Consider the following 20,381-nt stretch of genomic DNA (forward strand, 5'->3'; position numbering starts at 1 on the left):
CATCATGTGGTGTTATCTGTAAACACCTTGAGAAGTCCTGGGGAGAAAAAGGATGCAAAACATGTAGAACCAGCAGAACAGCTCTCATTTTTTGACACTGATCCAGTCTTCCTATTGATGAGGCGCCCAGATCCCCTGCACATTTAGTAAGCTTAACACTGCTCCCCATCTCACATCTAAATCTGTGAATAGCTCCTGGGAGGGAAGAGGTGGATGAAAAGGGAGCCCTGGATTGGCAGTCAACTGCAGAAGCCACCACTGAAGTTCCTTCTTGAGACAAGGCAGAAGACAAACTACAAATTCGAGAGGAAGAGCACGTTGAAGCCAAACTGACTTCAGAAACCAATGAAACTTTCTCATGTGGAGTTTTGGCCAGAGAGAGCATAGGAATAGTGGAGGCCATGAACTTCAAAACTCTCAGAAATCTCCTGGTTGTTAGTAAAGCCAGAGGAAGAAGGTACTGAAAAAAGGAAATTAGAGGGCCCTAGGAGGAGGTAGGGATGCCAGCATAGGCACATTTTGGATCCTGCATCCCAGAAAAACATGATCCTGAGAATGAGTCAAAAAGGACTTTTTGAAATTTATGGTGAATTCCAGGCTTTGCAGAAGTGAAATGGCAAAATGGAGAATTTGCAATAAAGTCTCTGGACAACATGCCAGCCTGAAGGGACATTTGAAAAGAGGGAACCTTCAGAAATGTATTTAGATGAGAGAAATCTAAAATTGGTCTCCAAGTACCCTCTCTCCTGGATTTGAATACATCATAGCTTAAATTCTTAAAGTCTGCATTTGTACAGCATGACCTTTTACTCTTACCAAAGCCTATCACTGTCAGATGTTAGTTGGGATATTCTGCAGGCACCTTAATGTTTATGGGCATCAGATGAGTTAAAAGAAAGTGTGTGTGTGTGATCTAATTAGCATTTGCTTTGGTCTGGTTCTGTTTCTAGTCTTGGATATGCAGTAGTACTGGATATTGTCTTTTTTTATAAGAACTTTGCTCATCTATAACAATCTCTCTCATTAGCAGCAGTTTCAGACTCCTTCTGGTTCAAATAACCTTTTGACAGAGATCAGATGACTTAGTCTCACGGCTATATGGCCATCTTCAAGCACAAAACTGAAATCAAGACTGTAAGGGGAGAAAAATAAGCTGCTTATTCTAGAATGGAAGCTATACAATAAGTACTAAAGATGTGAAACAGCATACATGCCATAATCAATACAAATTGGTGCAGCACAAGCTTTTCCTTTAAAAGCGCAGTGCTGTAGGTCACCAAGGTTAGGGTCATGGGAGCCAAAACTGACAAGGTCTCGTCAGACACAAGAAGTGTTACCAATAACAGGCATGAAGATAACACCACATCCTGTGATTGTACTGCTGCAAAATTCTTTCTGAAATAAAAATGTTCCTTCTTCTCTAGACATTACCTCTATAAACTGCAATTTCTTTACAACTGTATAAATGTTCTGTTCCTGTTGGAAGAAATTTGAGTTGTACATGTTTTACAAGGTCTCCAAGTACACTGTCATAATTTAATGACACACCACAATATGCTACAAAAAAAGTTACTCCTTACACTCTGTAACAAAGAAGTTGAGCATGGTGAGGACGACAGTGTGCCCACTGAACATGTAATCACCACAGGTGTGAACCCCTGTCAGGGCCATTCCAAAGCCAGTCCATATGGTAATCGCTCTACGAAGCTTTTCCCATACATCGCCATACAACTGCAATACAATGAAAATTCAGATATCACATCAAAGCAATATAAAGAGAAATGCAACATTCTATTGCAGTGAATAATAATTAGCAGCAATGCCTACCATTTTTAAATCAATAATGAATTCTTCAGCAAACTAAATATGAAATGAGAAAAGTACCACAAAGGCAAATCCAGATCAAAGAGGACATACATTACTTAATATCTACAAAACAAAAGTCGCTGTACAATGCTGTTACCTTCATCTGCAACAGCTACCCAAATGGGTTCCTAAGGCTCAAGAGCTTGGAATTTGCTTGTCTGCTCATGTTAGAGCAAAAAGTACAGTTGTGTACACTTACCATAAATGTAGATGTTCGAGTGTGTTCACTGTTGCAGTCATTACATTTGGGTTATCTGCTTGCAGTAGCCCTCAGTCGACCTGATTAACAAAGTCTTGGGTCCTGCGTTGGTTACTGTCCCTTCTTCCATGACGTCAGGTCATCACGGGTATAAAACGTGCAGCCGATGCCATTACATCAGTTTTTCTTGCCCCAGATGTCAGGTGCCCCCCTAATGGGATGCAATAAAATTTATAATACAAGGAAACACCTCCAACAAAAAAGCAAATACAGCAAAAAGCTTTTTGAGCATAGTAACAGAGAGTAGAGGTAGCCAAAAGATGAAAGAGGGCTGGAGGGAGGATAACCAGGACTGCAACAGTGAATACACTAGAACATCTACATTTATGGCAAGTGTACACAACTGTACTATGTTCTTCGTGTTTCACTGTTGCAGTCATTACATTTGGGTAGATTCCCAAAGCTAAGGGTGGGAGAAGGAATTTAAATAGAATTAGGACCAGCTATAAGGCCCTGCAAGACTGCAGTAGCAAAACCAGCTCTGGATTTAGGGAAAATTGGCAAATGATCATGCTTGATGAAAGTATGTACAGAACTCCAGGTAGCAGCTTCTAGGATGTCCCTTGTAGGGGACGCCCCTGAGAAAGGCTGTAGAGGTAGATGCAGCCCTGGTTGAATGGGGTCTGATGCCCTGTGGAATAGGTTTTCTATGGTGCTTATAGCAGAAATGAATGCAGTGGCCTATCCATTTTGAAATGGTTTGCATTGAAATAGCTTTCCCCTCTATCCCTGTAGCAAATGCCACCAGCAGTTGTTCGGATTTCCTTTGAGGTTTAGTCCTGTCCAAGTAGAATCTAAGTTGTCGGTGCACATTTAAGGAGTGCAGTATCTGTTCCCCTTTGTTCTGTGGGTTAGGAAAGAAGGTAGGAAAATGAATGGACTGATTAAGAGCCACACTGGATACCACCTTGGGCATGGAGGGACTGATTCTGAGGGACACCCTGTCCGCATGAAAGATGATGAAAGGTTCCACTGCCATAAGGGCCTGTTCCTGCAGAAGTGATTGCTAAAAGGAAAGCGGTTTTCCAGGAAAGGAATTTTAAATCTGCAGTAGTAGCTGGCTCGAAAGGAGGAAGAGTGAGTTTCTCCAAGATAAAGTTAAGGTCCCAGGCTGGAGTTGGAGCTCTCCTAGGTGGCCTTAAATTTATGGCCCCTCTGAGGAACTGCTTGAGCAGTGGGTGGGAGAAGAGGGGAGGCTCTGTGCTATACTGAGATGAAATGGCTGAGCAAGAATTTTGATGGAGGAAAAGGACAAGCCCTTATGAAGCATCTCCATCAAATATTGTAGAATCTGAGGTAAATTGGGCACTGCTGCGCTCATCCCTTGAGACTGGGTCCAGATACAAAATCTTTTCCATTTTGCAGCTTTTTTCTAGTATTAGGCCTCCTAGCCTCTAAAATGATATCTATCACAGATTTACTCAGGGGTGGTAAGGAAGAGATTAGGCAATTAGCCAGGCTGCTAGGTTCAGGGTTTGAAGCTGAGGGTGTAGAATCTGTTTTCCCTGCTGAGACAACAGGGAAGGAGTCTGAGGCAGGTGCCATGGGGCCAAGCGTGAGACACTGCGCAGGAGGGGGTACAAGTGTTGGTGCGGCCAGTCTGTTGCAATTAAAATCGTTCTTGGCTTGTTCTGTTTGATCTTTAGTAGTACCTTGGAGAGCAGAGGCAGAGGAGGAAAGGCATAAACTGAAGGATAGAGCATCCACTTTCCAAGCTAGTTTGTGGGGAGTCCTTGTGCAACACTTGTCCAATTGAGGGTTCTGGGGGGAGGCAAACAGGTCTATATCTGGGCTCCATTTGCTTGTCAACATGTTGAAAATCCCTGGTTTCAGTTTCCATTCGTGTGGGTCCATGAGGTTTCTGCTTAGTCCATCTGCCAGTGTATTTAGTTTTCCTGGCAGGAATTGAGCTTGTAGATTTACTTGGTAGCTCAAGGCTGTGTTCCACAATGCCATGGCTAGTCTGCAGAGGGGCAAGAGTGTGTACCCCCCTGCTTGTTTATGTACCACATGACCGTGGTGTTGTCCGTCTTTACCATAAGTTGTACTGGAAGAATGTGGTCCTTGAAGGCTGTCAGAGCATTCTGTATAGCTAACATTTTCTTTTTATTTATGTGTAGGTGCATTTGACTTGGGTTCCACTTGCCCTGAATGCACTTCCCTGCCAGTTGAGCCCCCCATGCATAGTCTGATGAGTCTGTTAAGGTTAGGGTGGCAGGGGGTAGTGTGAATGGTAGTCCCTTGATTTGGTTTCAGGCCTCTGCCCACCAAAGGAACTCTACGTGTAGACAAGATAAGGATAAGAATCATAGCTTTAAGAGCCTGTGAATGTTGACACCATAGGCTTTTGAGATACCATTGCAGTTTCCTCATATGCAGCCTTGCATATGGAATTAGAAGAATGGAGGAGGCCATGAATCCCAAAGGCCTGCAGTATTTGCCTTGCAGATAACTGGGTTTTTATGGCCACTTGTTTGACGTAGGTTGTCTCTGGCGTGAGGAAAGCCATCTGGGAAGTTGTATTCAAGTTTGCTCCCAGGAATATAATTTGACAGGGTATTAGGTGTGATTTCTTTTCGTTTATGGTGTACCCCAGACAAGTTGGTACCCTTTGAACAAAGGCCACATGATTCAAAAGTATGTCCTGGCTTTCTGCCTGAATTAGACAATCATCCAGTTATGGATATATTTGAATATTTCTTTGCCTGCAGAATGCAATGACTGGAGCTAGGCACTTTGCAAACACCCTGGGCACAGTAGATAAGCCAAAGAGCAGTGTAGAGAACTGATAGTGCATGTCACCCGCTGCTTTGAAGCATAGGTATCGTCTGCAAGACTCCCTGATAGGGATGTGCAGGTATGCTTCTATTAAGTCTAGTGTTGCCAACCATGTATCTTTGCCTAACACAGGAAGCAGCGAGTCAGCATCTTGAATTTTGGAATCACCAGAAAGGTATTTAGAGTAGAAAGGTCCAGGATAGGATGCCATGTATTGTCTTTTCTGGGTACCAGAAAAAGTCTCAAATAGAAACCTTGTCCCTTTTCCCCCTCTGGTACCAACTGAATAGCCCCCATGCTTTAGAGAGAGAGTACTTGATTGTGGGCCTCTGCCCAATGATTTGGGGGTAGATCTGGCCACCTGCTTGGTGTTGGTAAAGTGTGGAAATGAAATCTGTATCCTTGGGACATGATATTTAAAACCCATTTGTCCTGGGTAACGAGTTCCCAGTTTTTGGCCTGCAGACCAATCTTTCCACCTAAAGGAGCATTCAGTTTGGAAGTGCTTGAAAGTTTTAACAGCAAATTACTGAGATAGTTTTCCATGGGGGGGGGGGGTCTTACTACTCCCTGATTTGGGTGCAGAAACCCCCCAGTGCATAGTCTTGTTTGTCCCCTGAGACAAAAACCTGGGGTTTCTGCTGTGTCTGGGTTTGGCTTGAGAAGACCTGGAAGGGGCTGGAAAGGACCAATTCAGTGTCTGCTAAATCTTGGAGGTTGAACTTGTAAGAAATCTTTAAGAGTTTGCATAGATTTAGCTTTACCTTCCATCTTTTTAAGAACTTCCTCAGCCTTGTTGCCGAACAGGCGGTCCTGATTTAAGGGAGCATCCAACAATTTAGCTTTAACATGATCAGCCAAAGATTGCTCCTTAAGCCAAGCATGCCTTCTGAGCACAGACTCAGTAACAGCAGCCCTGCAAGAGGCCTATAATGAATCAAATTCACATTGCAAAGTATGTTTTCCAACCTGTTCAGCAGAATGCATTAAATCCTGTAATTCATTACTTTCTGCACAGTCAGGAATCAACATCATTTTCTGTTTAAGCTGAAACTGGCAGTTTAAAGCCCTAATGGCCAAGGTTGCAGAAGTGTAAACCTTCTTACCCCATCTATCCAGCGCCCTGGAGTCTCTATCAGAAGGGGTAGGATTTTTAGCAGTAGAAGCCTTAATGCCCTTGGGTCCCTGTGAAATAGTCTCTGGATCTGTAATAGGATTTTTAAAAAGGAACTTGTGTGAATCAGGAACCCTGTAATATCTGTCAGGTTGTCTGGGAGCAGGAGGCAAAGAATCAGGGACCAAACTAGATTCCAAAAAAGCATCATCAACAATGTCTAGTACAGGAGGAATAGCTAAAGGCCTATGCTTAGGCAGGAGTAAGAAATCCCTAAGCCTCTTTTTTGAATCTGAAAAATCCTGGCTTTCCCAGTGGAAATGCTCCCTTAGAATATGTAAGGTTTCACCAAAAGAAAAATCCTCTGGAGGGGAAGCAGAAGGAATAGAGTCCACAGCATCAGAATCCTCATAAGTAGGAAAGGGCAAATCCAGATCATCAGAAGAATCAGAAAAATCAGAATCTTGTTCAGAAGATTCAAAAACAAGTTCAGTCCTAGGTCTCTTTAGAAGGGGAAGGTTGGCTTCCCCAGATTAGAGTTATAACATCTTCAGCCATTCTTATTTGTTTTTTAGGCATAGAGGCATGGGCATGCGGCTTGGGTGTTGGTTTTTTAGGCATGGTTCGAGATGTAGGCCTTAATGAAGAAAGAGGCGTCGGTTTAATATGCAAGTCCGTAGGCCTGAATACACCCTCAGAAGCCAGTCCTGCACAGCGGCTCCGGACCCATCCAAGGTAGAGACATCCACGGGTTCCATAGTTGAAGCCATCTCATGGCATACTGGACTCCGAATGGGTCTCCGTAGAGGCCTGCGAAAGTAGCGGGTATCAGGGGCTGCGAAAGCACCTCACTGAGTCCTGGCGAACTGGCTTAGGAGAAGAGTCTTCGGCAGTTTTGGACCTCGCTGGCCTGTCTCTGTCTTTATCTTTGCGTTTGTTTTAAATCCCGGTAGTCGGATGGCTAACCGACGACTTTGCTGGATAATTAAACCGTGAACTGAAATATTTAGAGGCAAAAATATACAGACGACGGACAGTGCACTGATTAAATAAAGCACAAAACCGACAGAAAGGCACTTCGTGGTCAGGGCCTAGGCAAGGAATACAGTATGAATTAAAAATCTTTATAAGGTATTTGCTTTCCACAAGTAATGCAATTATTAACTTTTACTGACATCGGTAAGTAGCAAGAAAAAGTTTCCCCAACAGGGTACTTAGCTTTAGTTGAAGACTTCGGTTCTGAAACTCGAAAACGAAAATTTCAGGAGTCGGCTGACCAGCACTTGTGAACTGCTTCGGGCACCGCATGGCAAGAAAGACTGATGTAATGGCATTGGCTGCATATTTTATGCCCCTGACGACCTGACGTCATGGAAGAAGGGACAGCAACCGACGCAGGACCCAAGACTTTATTAAATCAAGCCGACTGAGGGCTACTGCAAGCAGATAACCCAAATGACTGCAACAGTGAAACACGGAGAACATCAAGTGACTCCCTGCAACTGACGTATGCTGTTTTAGAGACTCTCCCTTCCCCAACTTTGCGTACCCATGGAGTTGCTATATTGAAGTGTGCAGGGGGCTTGTCTACCCCCCCAAAATAATTACAAAAAATTCTTACCTTAAACTAATCCAGTAAATTACATGAAATTATTAGCTTTTGAGGTTTTTGACCTGAGAAGCAAGCGAACAAATTGTGATTTATCATAGAAGACGCTTCTTGTAATCTAATCTACTCTCCCTCCCGCTACGTGCATGTCATGTCGTGTTCTACAGATCTCATTCTTTTCTTGGCCTTCAAGCACGCTCTTCAACTTTAAACATTAAAACTATGTTGTACAACTATGCAGTTAAACCTGAAACTTGTCTTCTGCTTTCTAACATGTTCTACAACACTAATGGTTTACATCCGTAGACTATTTCTAATGCCGTTTGACTTGCTGATGTGCAGTAAATCCATCAGTAATATTTCGGAGGATGACTTGTATTTTTACACACAGGTCACCTTTTAGCAGTCTGTAGGATACAGAGTACAGTGGACAGGGCTTTAGGTTGGTCTACATAGGACATGTTATTTAGGCCTTGCATCCTTTTAGTAGGGTACCTCTGTGATACCCTTACTAAACTTATTAACATTTCAATTTCACAATGTGCAAATTATTCCAAATGTTTTCAGCACTAATGCCTTAAAGTATAATATAGAAATATGCTGTAAATTAGGTCCGTCAATGAGGTGATTCAAACATCGATAGTTTTCTCCCTAAAATCCATTGGTAGACAATGATTTACTAATTTTACATCGGTTTTATTACATATTATGCAAAACACTTTACACCTTACCAAGAATCTTATTCTGTGCCATAACACGTTTGCTACCTCCCAACTTAAATGTAAATGTGTTTATTTTTTTGATTTACTAACACACTGATTGTGCTGCATTCTGGTTATTTATAATGAAAACTGCTGCAGATTACAGAAAACATGACAACCCACTATAGAACTGTTTTCACCTTCTAAACCCATCATCAGAATGCAGGGCTTGATGACATGGAATCGGGAAGTAATTGGAAAGCTGGTCAGCATACAGTAAACAGAAACATCGGTTTATTAAACTTAATACAGGTCCACTAAAGTTACTAAATTAAAAATAAACATTTTAGAATAAAAATGCCCACTTTACAAAATGAGGACATAATTTCAGCAAAAAGAAATGCTATTAAAAAACCTTTGCACATGATCTTTAATTATGAGGCTAATTCTGCATTCCTTTCTAAACTCCTGCTATCTCACTGGCAATGGCTGTGCATATACAGTGTTAAGTTGTACATAGTGGCACTCTGTAAAATAAAAATAATAAATATCTCCCTTTTGGGGGGATAAGTTACAAGCATGTCTGACCTTAATGTGATGAAAACAACCAAGAGCACATTTATAAATATATCTAAACACACACACACACACACACACACATGTAATTTAGTGACAAACAACTACAACTATACATTTTTGGAGAAATGGGCTATGATGCAGACATTTTTAAATACAGCTTTAAGACAAAAAATCCAACCTCTACAGGGGCTTAGAGCACAAAGAACAAAAACAAAATGATCATCTGCATTTTACACTATTTTGTGTTAGTAATATTACTGTACGACTTATTTTGTGTTCAGTTTGCTATTTTTTAAATTACCTTTATTTTACAACAATTGTGTTCTCTGGACACACACAACCAGAAATGAAAACATGCTAAAAGAAAACAGAGTATATAACAGTGACTAGGGCTTAGTTAGTTGCCTGAAAGTCCATTTCAAAAGCAGAGAGTTTGCCAGATTTCCACAGTATCAGACATTCAAGTCAAGGGAAAGATGTTTTCTGAAGGGTGTAGCTGCTCTCCTCGACAACACAATACGGTCTTTCAATGGTACTACAGCATAAAGATGATACAGACTCAGAATGCAAACATTCACATATCTACAACTCTAAAGGTGATAAAGAATTAGAATCAGAATGCAAATACTCCCACATGGGAGGCAGTGGGGAATGTGTGTGTGTGTGTGTGTGTGTGTGTGTGTGTGTGTGTGTGTGTGTGTGTGTGTGTGTGTGTGTGTGTGTGTGTGTATATATATATATATATATATATTTATTTATTTTACATTTGTTGACTGGGATTGTCCGACTGAGCTCAAGAGCCCTTTTTCAATGGAGACTTGGGGAGAAAAGCTCCAACATATTAAAAATGTTCATTATAAATTAGCATTAAACAGCAATGTTACAGGATTATTACAACACATTAAGTAGCAATACAATGTTATACAGTGTCAATAATCAGGAGTATAGCAAAATTATTTCAAGATGTATAAAAAGAAATAGGTCATTAAGATGAATATAGTTTTTGGGGTAAGTGGTTAAAAAAAACCCAGTTTTATCATAATGTAGTTGCATGAAGGCAAGACAATTACAACAGAATGTTTCTCTAAGGTGATTTGCTTAATAGATTTTAGAAGACGGTAGAAAGAGTAGTCAAGGAAGATTAGACAGAGCTATTGAGAAGAGTGAGTTAAGGGCAGAAAGTAGATTAAGATATGAGAAGTAGGGGATGTTTAAGGAGGGAGAGGGCACTGGCAGAACCAGTGACTTAAAAGTGTTCTTTGGTGGCTGTCTTAAATTGTTTAGGATGTGTAAGTGTCCTGATTTCTAGTCGGAGCCTATTCCGAGCAATAGTGGGGTGATAGCGGTACATGTTGCGTCCAAATTTAGACTTGGGTTTGTAGATTTGTAGTAGGTCTTGGTTAGAGCTTCAGAGAGGTCTGGAGGGAGAATAATGGCAGATGAGAGTGGATAGTGCTGGGCAGTAGAAAAGCTGGTATAAGATAGAATGGATGATCTGGAGCTTAGAGAAAAGAAGCTGATGGAGGTAATTCAAGCCAGTTTAGTTGTTTTAGAGAGACAGTGATGGGATTTGTAGGTTTGTTGGGCAGCAAATCTAGCAACCTTGTTGTAGGTAGATTAGAGTTTGGTCAGGAGTGCTGAGTTAAGATTTGTGAGAATTTGAAAATTGTACATTAGACTGGGTAGAAGGTAGGCAAGAGAGAGTAACCTTGGCTTCAGAGGTAAGGAATTTCTTGTTACGGTAAGGAAGCCCTAGTTTTGAATGAGTCTTTTTGATACAGTTATTAACATGCAAGTCAAATTTATGCTGATCGATGGTTACGCCTAAGAGCTTAGTTGCTGGATTCTAACTGAATGGGAGTGTTAAGGGACTGTATGGCAAAGGAGGGTTTAATATTGTTGAACTTTTTCGGTAGGAAGAGTAACAGCTTTGTTTTTTTAGGGTTAAGGATGAGCTGGTTGTTGGAGAGCCCTGTTTCAACTAAGTTAAAAGATGATAAACAGTTCCAATGGGTGCCAAAGCGAAGTAAATGCTCCTTTGTACAAAGCAAAGAATAAAATGTAAAAAATTATTAACAAAGGAAGCAAACCATGGAACTCAAACAGATGCAGCATGCGATGAAACAAAATCCCAAACGGTGCTCCAATATTCTTGTATTACAAACGTATTTATTAGCAGAAATCCATACAGTAGTAGGTAAGCGCTTTCGCCATAGGGCTTCCTCAGACCTTGTTTAATTACTTCCATTCATCTGCGCTTAAATAGTAAAAAAAGCGGGAAAATTCAAAAATCTAACAATTAATAATTAAAGTAACACTAACATGAATCTCTGATACTTAAAAATCATATAATGTGCATGGATCCGCTACACAGAGGATGTTACTAACGTAGTTAATATATACATAAAAACTCTCCATCTATATTTAAAAAGTTAAAATTCATAATTCTCTAATAGATAAAATGTATATGCATGTATATATATATATATATATATATATATATAAGAATAAATATACATATATATTTAACTCATAGACAGAACCTATACTAACATTTTAAACACTATCTAGTAATACAGACAAAATGTAAACGCATACACATATATATAATAAATGCAGCCTGTACAAAAAATATATTTATTAATATGAATGAGATATAAACAGTTAAAAATGTGTGTATAAAAATATATATGATTTACCTATGTAATCTATGTGTTCTCAAAAAGGGTTTAATGGGAACCATGTTATTGATACCTGGAGGTCTATCGGACCTAAGCCTCATAATCCATATTGCTTCTCTGCTCTCAGTTAATGTTCCAATATCTCCTCCCCTAGGTCCTGAATTTATTTGTTCAATAATACAAAAATTAAAACATGGGTGGAACCCTTTTCCATAATATGTCTACCAACGCATTAGTTCTGGTGCCTGTTCTAATATTATATAGGTGCTCACGTATTCGCTCTCTCAGCATTCTGTTTCTTGCCGTAGAATGCAGAGCACCCTTCACACCTAGCCAAATAAATCACATTCTTTGTAGAGCAGGTACCATTCACATGAAACTCATGCACTCTCTGAGAAGTAGGATGTATGAATACATTATCTGGACTAATATAGTTACAAAAATTACATCTATTACAACAAAGTGTACCAGTAGTAATATAAGTATCAAATTCTGTCTGATCCTTCGGGTAACATAAGAGTCTCCTGAGGTTCTTTTTGTTTTTATATATGAACCTCGGGGTATCTCCAACTATTTGTTCAATTTCAGTGTCAGCTAACAACACTCTCCAATGTGACCTAACAATATCTTTGATCATTCCTACATCGGTGGTATAAAATAAGGGATAGGCAATATTATTCATGATCTTCTGTTCGTGGTTCCTCTCTGATACATGTGCTACTTGTCCTACAATTTCATTAGATGGACACTTGAAGTAAGGTGCTGCACTGTCATTTCTAAGAGCACATATATCCTGTGTACCTTTTTGGATATCACTACTCATATAACCTCGTTGGGTGAACCTCTCACATAGTTCATCAATTTCTTTCTCAAATCCAGTTTGTGTTGGGTTGTATCTAGAGATCCATATAGCCTGTCCTTTAACTATATTCTCATATACATACCCCGGATGCATACTCAATCTATGTAATAACACATTCTTATGACAGGCTTTCCTGTAGACTCCTGTATTAACCATCCCATTAGATAAGCGTTCAACAAATACATCTAAAAATGGGATCTTGGTTCGAGAGAATTCACAGGTGAACTTCAAATAATCAGTACATGAATTAAGTTCCTCAACGAACAGGGTTAGATCCGTGGACGTACCAGTCCATAAAAGGAACAGGTCGTCCACAAATCTCCTATAAAAGGGAATGAAGCTCTGATATCTAGTCTTTGAAAATAAAAAATTGCTCTCCCATTCAGCCATAAATAGGTTGGCGTAGCTATTGGCACAAGATGTGCCCATAGCCACGCCATCCCTCTGTAAAAAGAACCTACCATCAAAATAGAAGATATTGGACTCTAATATTTCCAAAAACATCAGCAACAACTCTACTTTATTATCCAACATAGTTGTTTCTCTTCTGATGTAATCACCAAGCATCTTAATCCCTTCAGTGTTGGGAATAACTGTAAATAGGAATTGTATATCCATTGTCACGAAATAATATTCATCTCCTATCGTAGTATTGGTGAAAAAGTGATTCAAATCTAGTAAAAACTGTTTGGTATCTCTCAAGATAAACCTATTCGAATCTACTATCGGTCTCAATTCTCTTTCTATAAATATGGATAGTGGTTCTGTGGACCAACCTCTACCTGCCACAATAGGTCTTAAAGGTGGATTATCCCTCACTTTATGGATCTTGGGGAGGCCATGTATCATTGGAATCAAAGGGGACTTAATATCCAAAAATTGATATAAATCATGATCAATAATGTCACTTTTAAAGATATCTTCCAGACTAGATGTTATATTGTGTATCACAAAATCAACTCTTGCCCTATCTATATTGATATAATATCTGCTATCTGCTAGCATGTCATTCATCCTAGTGACATAATTCTCCATGTCCATGAGTGCTATCCCACCTCCCTTATCAGCTGGTCTGATGGCTAGAGTGTTATCTGACATCAGCTCATTCAATGCCCGTCTCTGCTGAAATGTTAAGTTAAATCTATATTTAGATGTCTTCTTCCCAAAGCTTAGCTTGTATAAATCATCCTCTACTAATCTACTGAAGGCCATCAGTAATGGATGTAAAGGAGGGGTAAATGTACTTGGTTTTTTTAATTCTTTCATTTGTGTCTGTTCATTGTTCCTAAAAAAGATCTTAAGTGAGACATTCCTAACAAATATTTTAAAATCTCGTAGTGTCTCTTCATAGTTACTCTTACTACTAGGGATGAATGACAATCCCCTGGATAACAATTCAATTTCAGCTGCTGTAAGTGTACGTCTTGATAGATTCACTACTATGTCTTCATCTTCCCTTCCCACATTTTCTTTATATTCCGATTCATGGGATATTGTGGAGACAATTTCCTTTTCTGTCTGCCCCTGCTGGCAGATCTCATCCTCCCTCTCCTCTCTAGATTTATAGGGAAAGGGTGAGTCGCATTAAAATGTAAACCTCCTTCTAATCCACTACACCTTCTCTGATTTGATAGCATGTCATCACCGGTGTGGTGTTCACCTGTAGTATTCTCTTTATTAACTTTCCTCCTCACTACCATTTCTGAGGATACATCACCAACTCTATCTGTAGTAGTCATAGTTCCATCAGCATCACAAACTGCACTACTTGCTTTCCCATTACATAAAGGTATAGGTTGTACTCTATCTGGAACAGTCACAGGATTTATCTTACCATTACTATTCCTATAACTGTTACCAGTAGTTGCCACAGTCTCACATTGATAGGATATACCAGTATGTATAACATCATCTCTTTTAGAATTTACATTTAAAGCATCAGATACAGTGTTAACTGTGTCATTGATTACATTCGATAATAACACATGTCCATTGTCAGTACCATTAGTAGCATCTGTATTTATGTTATTTCTAGGCCAAGTAAAAATATTTCCCCTTCGGAAGTCCAAAATGTCTCGTTGCAGTTTAGATCTTTTCTGATCCAGAAGACGTTTCTCATATTGAGAAACTCTGTCTAGCACTTTACACAAGTGTTCCTCAATCAACTGTACAGGAAAGCATTCATATAAGTCACTTTGTTGCTTAAATACACTTGTTCTTACATACGTCGAAATGCTGTCTCTGAGTCTGCATCCGTTTCAGTTTAGATAAATCGGAATCCAGCTGCTCCAATGCTATACGCAAGCCTTCACGATCAAAGAAACAAGTAGGTTGGTTGTCGACATCTGTTCCTTCTGGTTGTACTTCATAGAGACTCAAAGGGTTGTACTCACTCGATACTACTTGCGTGAAACTTTCCAGCGCCAAACGTTCACAATTGTTAGTCACTTCCTGGTTACGTGGTGTATATGGAAGTTCCACCACGTCTACGTTTACATCAGCCATGTCTCCGCTATTGCACCGGCAGTCCAGTAAGCAAATAAACAGCATTTCGACGTATGTTTACAGCGCAGGATAGTACCGAGAGGTCTCAGAGTCCTAAAGATGCCGACCACAGGCATGCAATACCCGGAACTTTTGCTTAAGTGGCAGAACTTGAATATAGAGGTAAGCCTCAGCTATATGAGGTTATTAAATGACTTTTTTCTTCCGTTAGAGGAAGCATTAAGAACAAGTGTATTTAAGCAACAAAGTGACTTATATGAATGCTTTCCTGTACAGTTGATTGATGAACACTTGTGTAAAGTGCTAGACAGTGTTTCTCAATATGAGAAACGTCTTCTGGATCAGAAAAGATCTAAACTGCAACGAGACATTTTGGACTTCCGAAGGGGAAATATTTTTACTTGGCCTAGAAATAACAAATACAGATGCTACTAATGGTACTGACAATGGACATGTGTTATTATCGAATGTAATCAATGACACAGTTAACACTGTATCTGATGCTTTAAATGTAAATTCTAAAAGAGATGATGTTATACATACTGGTATATCCTATCAATGTGAGACTGTGGCAACTACTGGTAACAGTTATAGGAATAGTAATGGTAAGATAAATCCTGTGACTGTTCCAGATAGAGTACAACCTATACCTTTATGTAATGGGAAAGCAAGTAGTGCAGTTTGTGATGCTGATGGAACTATGACTACTACAGATAGAGTTGGTGATGTATCCTCAGAAATGGTAGTGAGGAGGAAAATTAATAAAGAGAATACTACCCAGGTGAACACCACACCGGGTGATGACATGCTATCAAATCAGAGAAGGTGTAGTGGATTAGAAGGAGGTTTACATTTTAATGCGACTCACCCTTTCCCTATAAATCTAGAGAGGAGAGAAGGGAGGATGTGATCTGACAGCAGGGCAGACAGAAAAGGAAATTGTCTCCACAATATCCCATGAATCGGAATATAAAGAAAATGTGGGAAGGGAAGATGAAGACATAGTAGTGAATCTATCAAGACGCACACTTACAGCAGCTGAAATTGAATTGTTATCCAGGGGATTGTCATTCATCCCTAGTAGTAAGAGTAACTATGAAGAGACACTACGAGATTTTAAAATATTTGTTAGAATGTCTCACTTAAGATCTTTTTAGGAACAATGAACAGACACAAATGAAAGAATTAAAAACCAAGTACATTTACCCCTCCTTTACATCCATTACTGATGGCCTTCAGTAGATTAGTAGAGGATGATTTATACAAGCTAAGCTTTGGGAAGAGGACATCTAAATATAGATTTAACTTAACATTTCAGCAGAGACGGGCATTGAATGAGCTGATGTCAGATAACACTCTAGCCATCAGACCAGCTGATAAGGGAGGTGGGATAGTACTCATGGACATGGAGAATTATGTCACTAGGATGAACGACATGCTAGCAGATTAGCAGATATTATATCAATATAGATAGGGCAAGAGTTGATTTTGTGATACACAATATAACATCTAGTCTGGAAGATATCTTTAAAAGTGACATTATTGATCATGATTTATATCAATTTTTGGATATTAAGTCCCCTTTGATTCCAATGATACATGGCCTCCCCAAGATCCATAAAGTGAGGGATAATCCACCTTTAAGACCTATTGTGGCAGGTAGAGGTTGGTCCACAGAACCACTATCCATATTTATAGAAAGGGAATTGAGACCGATAGTAGATTCGAATAGGTTTATCTTAAGAGATACCAAACAGTTTTTACTAGATTTGAATCACTTTTTCACCAATACTACGATAGGAGATGAATATTATTTAATGGATATACAATCCCTATTTACAGTTATTCCCAACACTGAAGGGATTAAGATGCTTGGTGATTACATCAGAAGAGAAACAACTATGTTGGATAATAAAGTAGAGTTGTTGCTGATGTTTTTGGAAATAATATTAGAGTCCAATATCTTCTATTTTGATGGTAGGTTCTTTACAGAGGGATGTGGCTATGGGCACATCTTGTGCCAATAGCTACCCCAACCTATTTATGGCTGAATGGGAGAGCAATTTTTTATTTTCACAGACTAGATATCGGAGCTTCATTCCCTTTATAGGAGATTTGTGGACGACCTGTTCCTTTTATGGACAGGCACGCCCACGGATCTAACCCTATTCGTTGAGGAACTTAATTCATGTACTGATTATTTGAAGTTCACCTGTGAATTCTCTCGAACCAAGATCCCATTTTTAGATGCATTTGTTGAACGCTTATCTAATGGGATAGTTAATACAGGAGTCTACAGGAAAGCCTGTCATAAGAATGTGTTATTACATAGATTGAGTATGCATCCGGGGTATGTATATGAGAATATAGTTAAAGGACAGGCTATACGTATCTCTAGATACAACCCAACACAAACTGGATTTGAGAAAGAAATTGATGAACTATGTGAGAGGTTCACCCAACGAGGTTATATGAGTAGTGATATCCAAAAAGGTACACAGGATATATGTGCTCTTAGAAATGACAGTGCAGCACCTTACTTCAAGTGTCCATCTAATGAAATTGTAGGACAAGTAGCACATGTATCAGAGAGGAACCATAACAGAAGATCATGAATAATATTGCCTATCCCTTATTTTATACCACAGATGTAGGAATGATCAAATATATTGTTAGGTCACATTGGAGAGTGTTGTTAGCTGACACTGAAATTGAACAAATAGTTGGAGATACCCAGAGGTTCATATATAAAAACAAAAAGAACCTCAGGAGACTCTTATGTTAACCGAAGGATCAGACAGAATTTGATACTTATATTACTACTGGTATACTTTGTTGTAATAGATGTAATTTTTGTAACTATATTAGTCCAGATAATGTATTCATACATCCTGCTTCTCAGAGAGTGCATGAGTTTCATGTGAATGGTACCTGCTCTATAAAGAATGTGATTTATTTGGCTAGGCGTGAAGGGTGCTCTGCATTCTACGTCGGCAAGACGAACAGAATGCTGAGAGAGCGAATACGTGAGCACCTATATAATATTAGAACAGGCACCAGAACTAATGCGCTGGTGACATATTATGGAAAAGGGTTCCACCCATGTTTTTAATTTTGTATTATTGAACAAATAAATTCAGGACCTAGGGAGGAGATATTAGAACATTAACTGAGAGCAGAGAAGCAATATGGATTATGAGGCTTAGGTCCCATAGACCTCCAGGTATCAATAACATGGTTCCCATTAAACCCTTTTGAGAACACGTAGATTACATAGGTAAATCATATATTTATGTGTTAACTGTGTCATTGATTACATGATAATAACACATGTCCATTGTCAGTACCATTAGTAGCATCTGTATTTATGTTATTTCTAGGCCAAGTAAAAATATTTCCTTGAGTCCAAAATGTCTCGTTGCAGTTTAGATCTTTTCTGATCCAGAAGACGTTTCTCATATTGAGAAACACTGTCTAGCACTTTACACAAGTGTTCCTCAATCAACTGTACAGGAAAGCGTTCATATAAGTCACTTTGTTGCTTAAATACACTTGTTCTTAATGCTTCCTCTAACGGAAGAAAAAAGTCATTTAATAACCTCATATAGCTGAGGCTTACCTCTATATTCAAGTTCTGCCACTTAAACAAAAGTTCCGGGTATTGCATGCCTGTGGTCGGCATCTTTAGGACTCTGAGACCTCTCGGTACTATCCTGCGCTGTAAACATACATCGAAATGCTGTCTTTGGGTCTGCATCCGTTTTAATTTAGATAAATCAGAATCCAGCTACTCCAAGGCTATACATACCTTCACGATCAAAGAAACAAGTAGGTTGGTTGTCGACATCTGTTCCTTCTGGTTGTACTTCAGAGAGACTCAAAGGGTTGTACTCACTCGATACTACTTGCGTGAAACTTTCCAGCGCCAAACGTTCACAATTGTTCGTCACTTCCTGGTTACGTGGTGTATATGGAAGTTCCACCACGTCTACGTTTACATCAGCCATGTCTCCGCTATTGCACCGGCAGTCCAGTAAGCAAATAAACAGTTCCAATAGGTGCCAAAGCGAAGTAAATGCTCCTTTGTACAAAGCAAAGAATAAAATGTAAAAAATTATTAACAAAGGAAGCAAACCATGGAACTCAAACAGATGCAGCATGCGATGAAACAAAATCCCAAACGGTGCTCCAATATTCTTGTATTACAAACGTATTTATTAGCAGAAATCCATACAGTAGTAGGTAAGCGCTTTCGCCATAGGGCTTCCTCAGACCTTGTTTAATTACTTCCATTCATCTGAGCTTAAATAGTAAAGCGGGAAAATTCAAAAATCTAACAATTAATAATTAAAGTAACACTAACATGAATCTCTGATACTTAAAAATCATATAATGTGCATGGATCCGCTACACAGAGGATGTTACTAACGTAGTTAATATATACATAAAAACTCTCCATCTATATTTAAAAAGTTAAAATTCATAATTCTCTAATAGATAAAATGTATATGCATGTATATATATATATATATATATATATATATAAGAATAAATATACATATATATTTAACTCAGATAGAACCTATACTAACATTTTAAACACTATCTAGTAATACAGACAAAATGTAAACGCATACACATATATATAATAAATGCAGCCTGTACAAAAAATATATTTATTAATATGAATGAGATATAAACACAGTTAAAAAAGTGTGTATAAAAATATATGATTTACCTATGTAATCTACGTGTTCTCAAAAAGGGTTTAATGGGAACCATGTTATTGATACCTGGAGGTCTATCGGACCTAAGCCTCATAATCCATATTGCTTCTCTGCTCTCAGTTAATGTTCTAATCTCCTCCCCTAGGTCCTGAATTTATTTATTCAATAATACAAAAATTAAAAACATGGGTGGAACCCTTTTCCATAATATGTCTCGCCAACGCATTAGTTCTGGTGCCTGTTCTAATATTATATAGGTGCTCACGTATTCGCTCTCTCAGCATTCTGTTCGTCTTGCCGACGTAGAATGCAGAGCACCCTTTACACCTAGCCAAATAAATCACATTCTTTGTAGAGCAGGTACCATTCACATGAAACTCATGCACTCTCTGAGAAGTAGGATGTATGAATACATTATCTGGACTAATATAGTTACAAAAATTACATCTATTACAACAAAGTGTACCAGTAGTAATATAAGTATCAAATTCTGTCTGATCCTTCGGGTAACATAAGAGTCTCCTGAGGTTCTTTTTGTTTTTATATATGAACCTCGGGGTATCTCCAACTATTTGTTCAATTTCAGTGTCAGCTAACAATACTCTCCAAAAAGGAAAAGGGTTCCACCCATGTTTATAGGGTTCCACCCTGTGTTTATATCTCATTCATATTAATAAATATATTTTTTGTACAGGCTGCA

The 20,381-nt window shown here is 39.0% G+C and overlaps 1 protein-coding gene across 1 annotated transcript in view; it reads right to left on the reverse strand.

The window, feature by feature from the left end:
* Window positions 1-20,381, reverse strand: part of SAMD8 (sterile alpha motif domain containing 8) — a 367,145-nt gene that overhangs the window by 73,017 nt on the left and 273,747 nt on the right. Inside the window, exon 6 of the mRNA XM_044055658.1 lies at window positions 1,581-1,731. Coding sequence (XP_043911593.1) covers window positions 1,581-1,731 — 151 coding nt within the window. The remainder of the gene's footprint in view (window positions 1-1,580; window positions 1,732-20,381) is intronic.

This window comes from Protopterus annectens, chromosome 14.part0 (genome assembly GCF_019279795.1).
Source record: "Protopterus annectens isolate FY-2018-M chromosome 14.part0, PAN1.0, whole genome shotgun sequence".
Classification (NCBI taxonomy): domain Eukaryota; kingdom Metazoa; phylum Chordata; order Ceratodontiformes; family Protopteridae; genus Protopterus; species Protopterus annectens.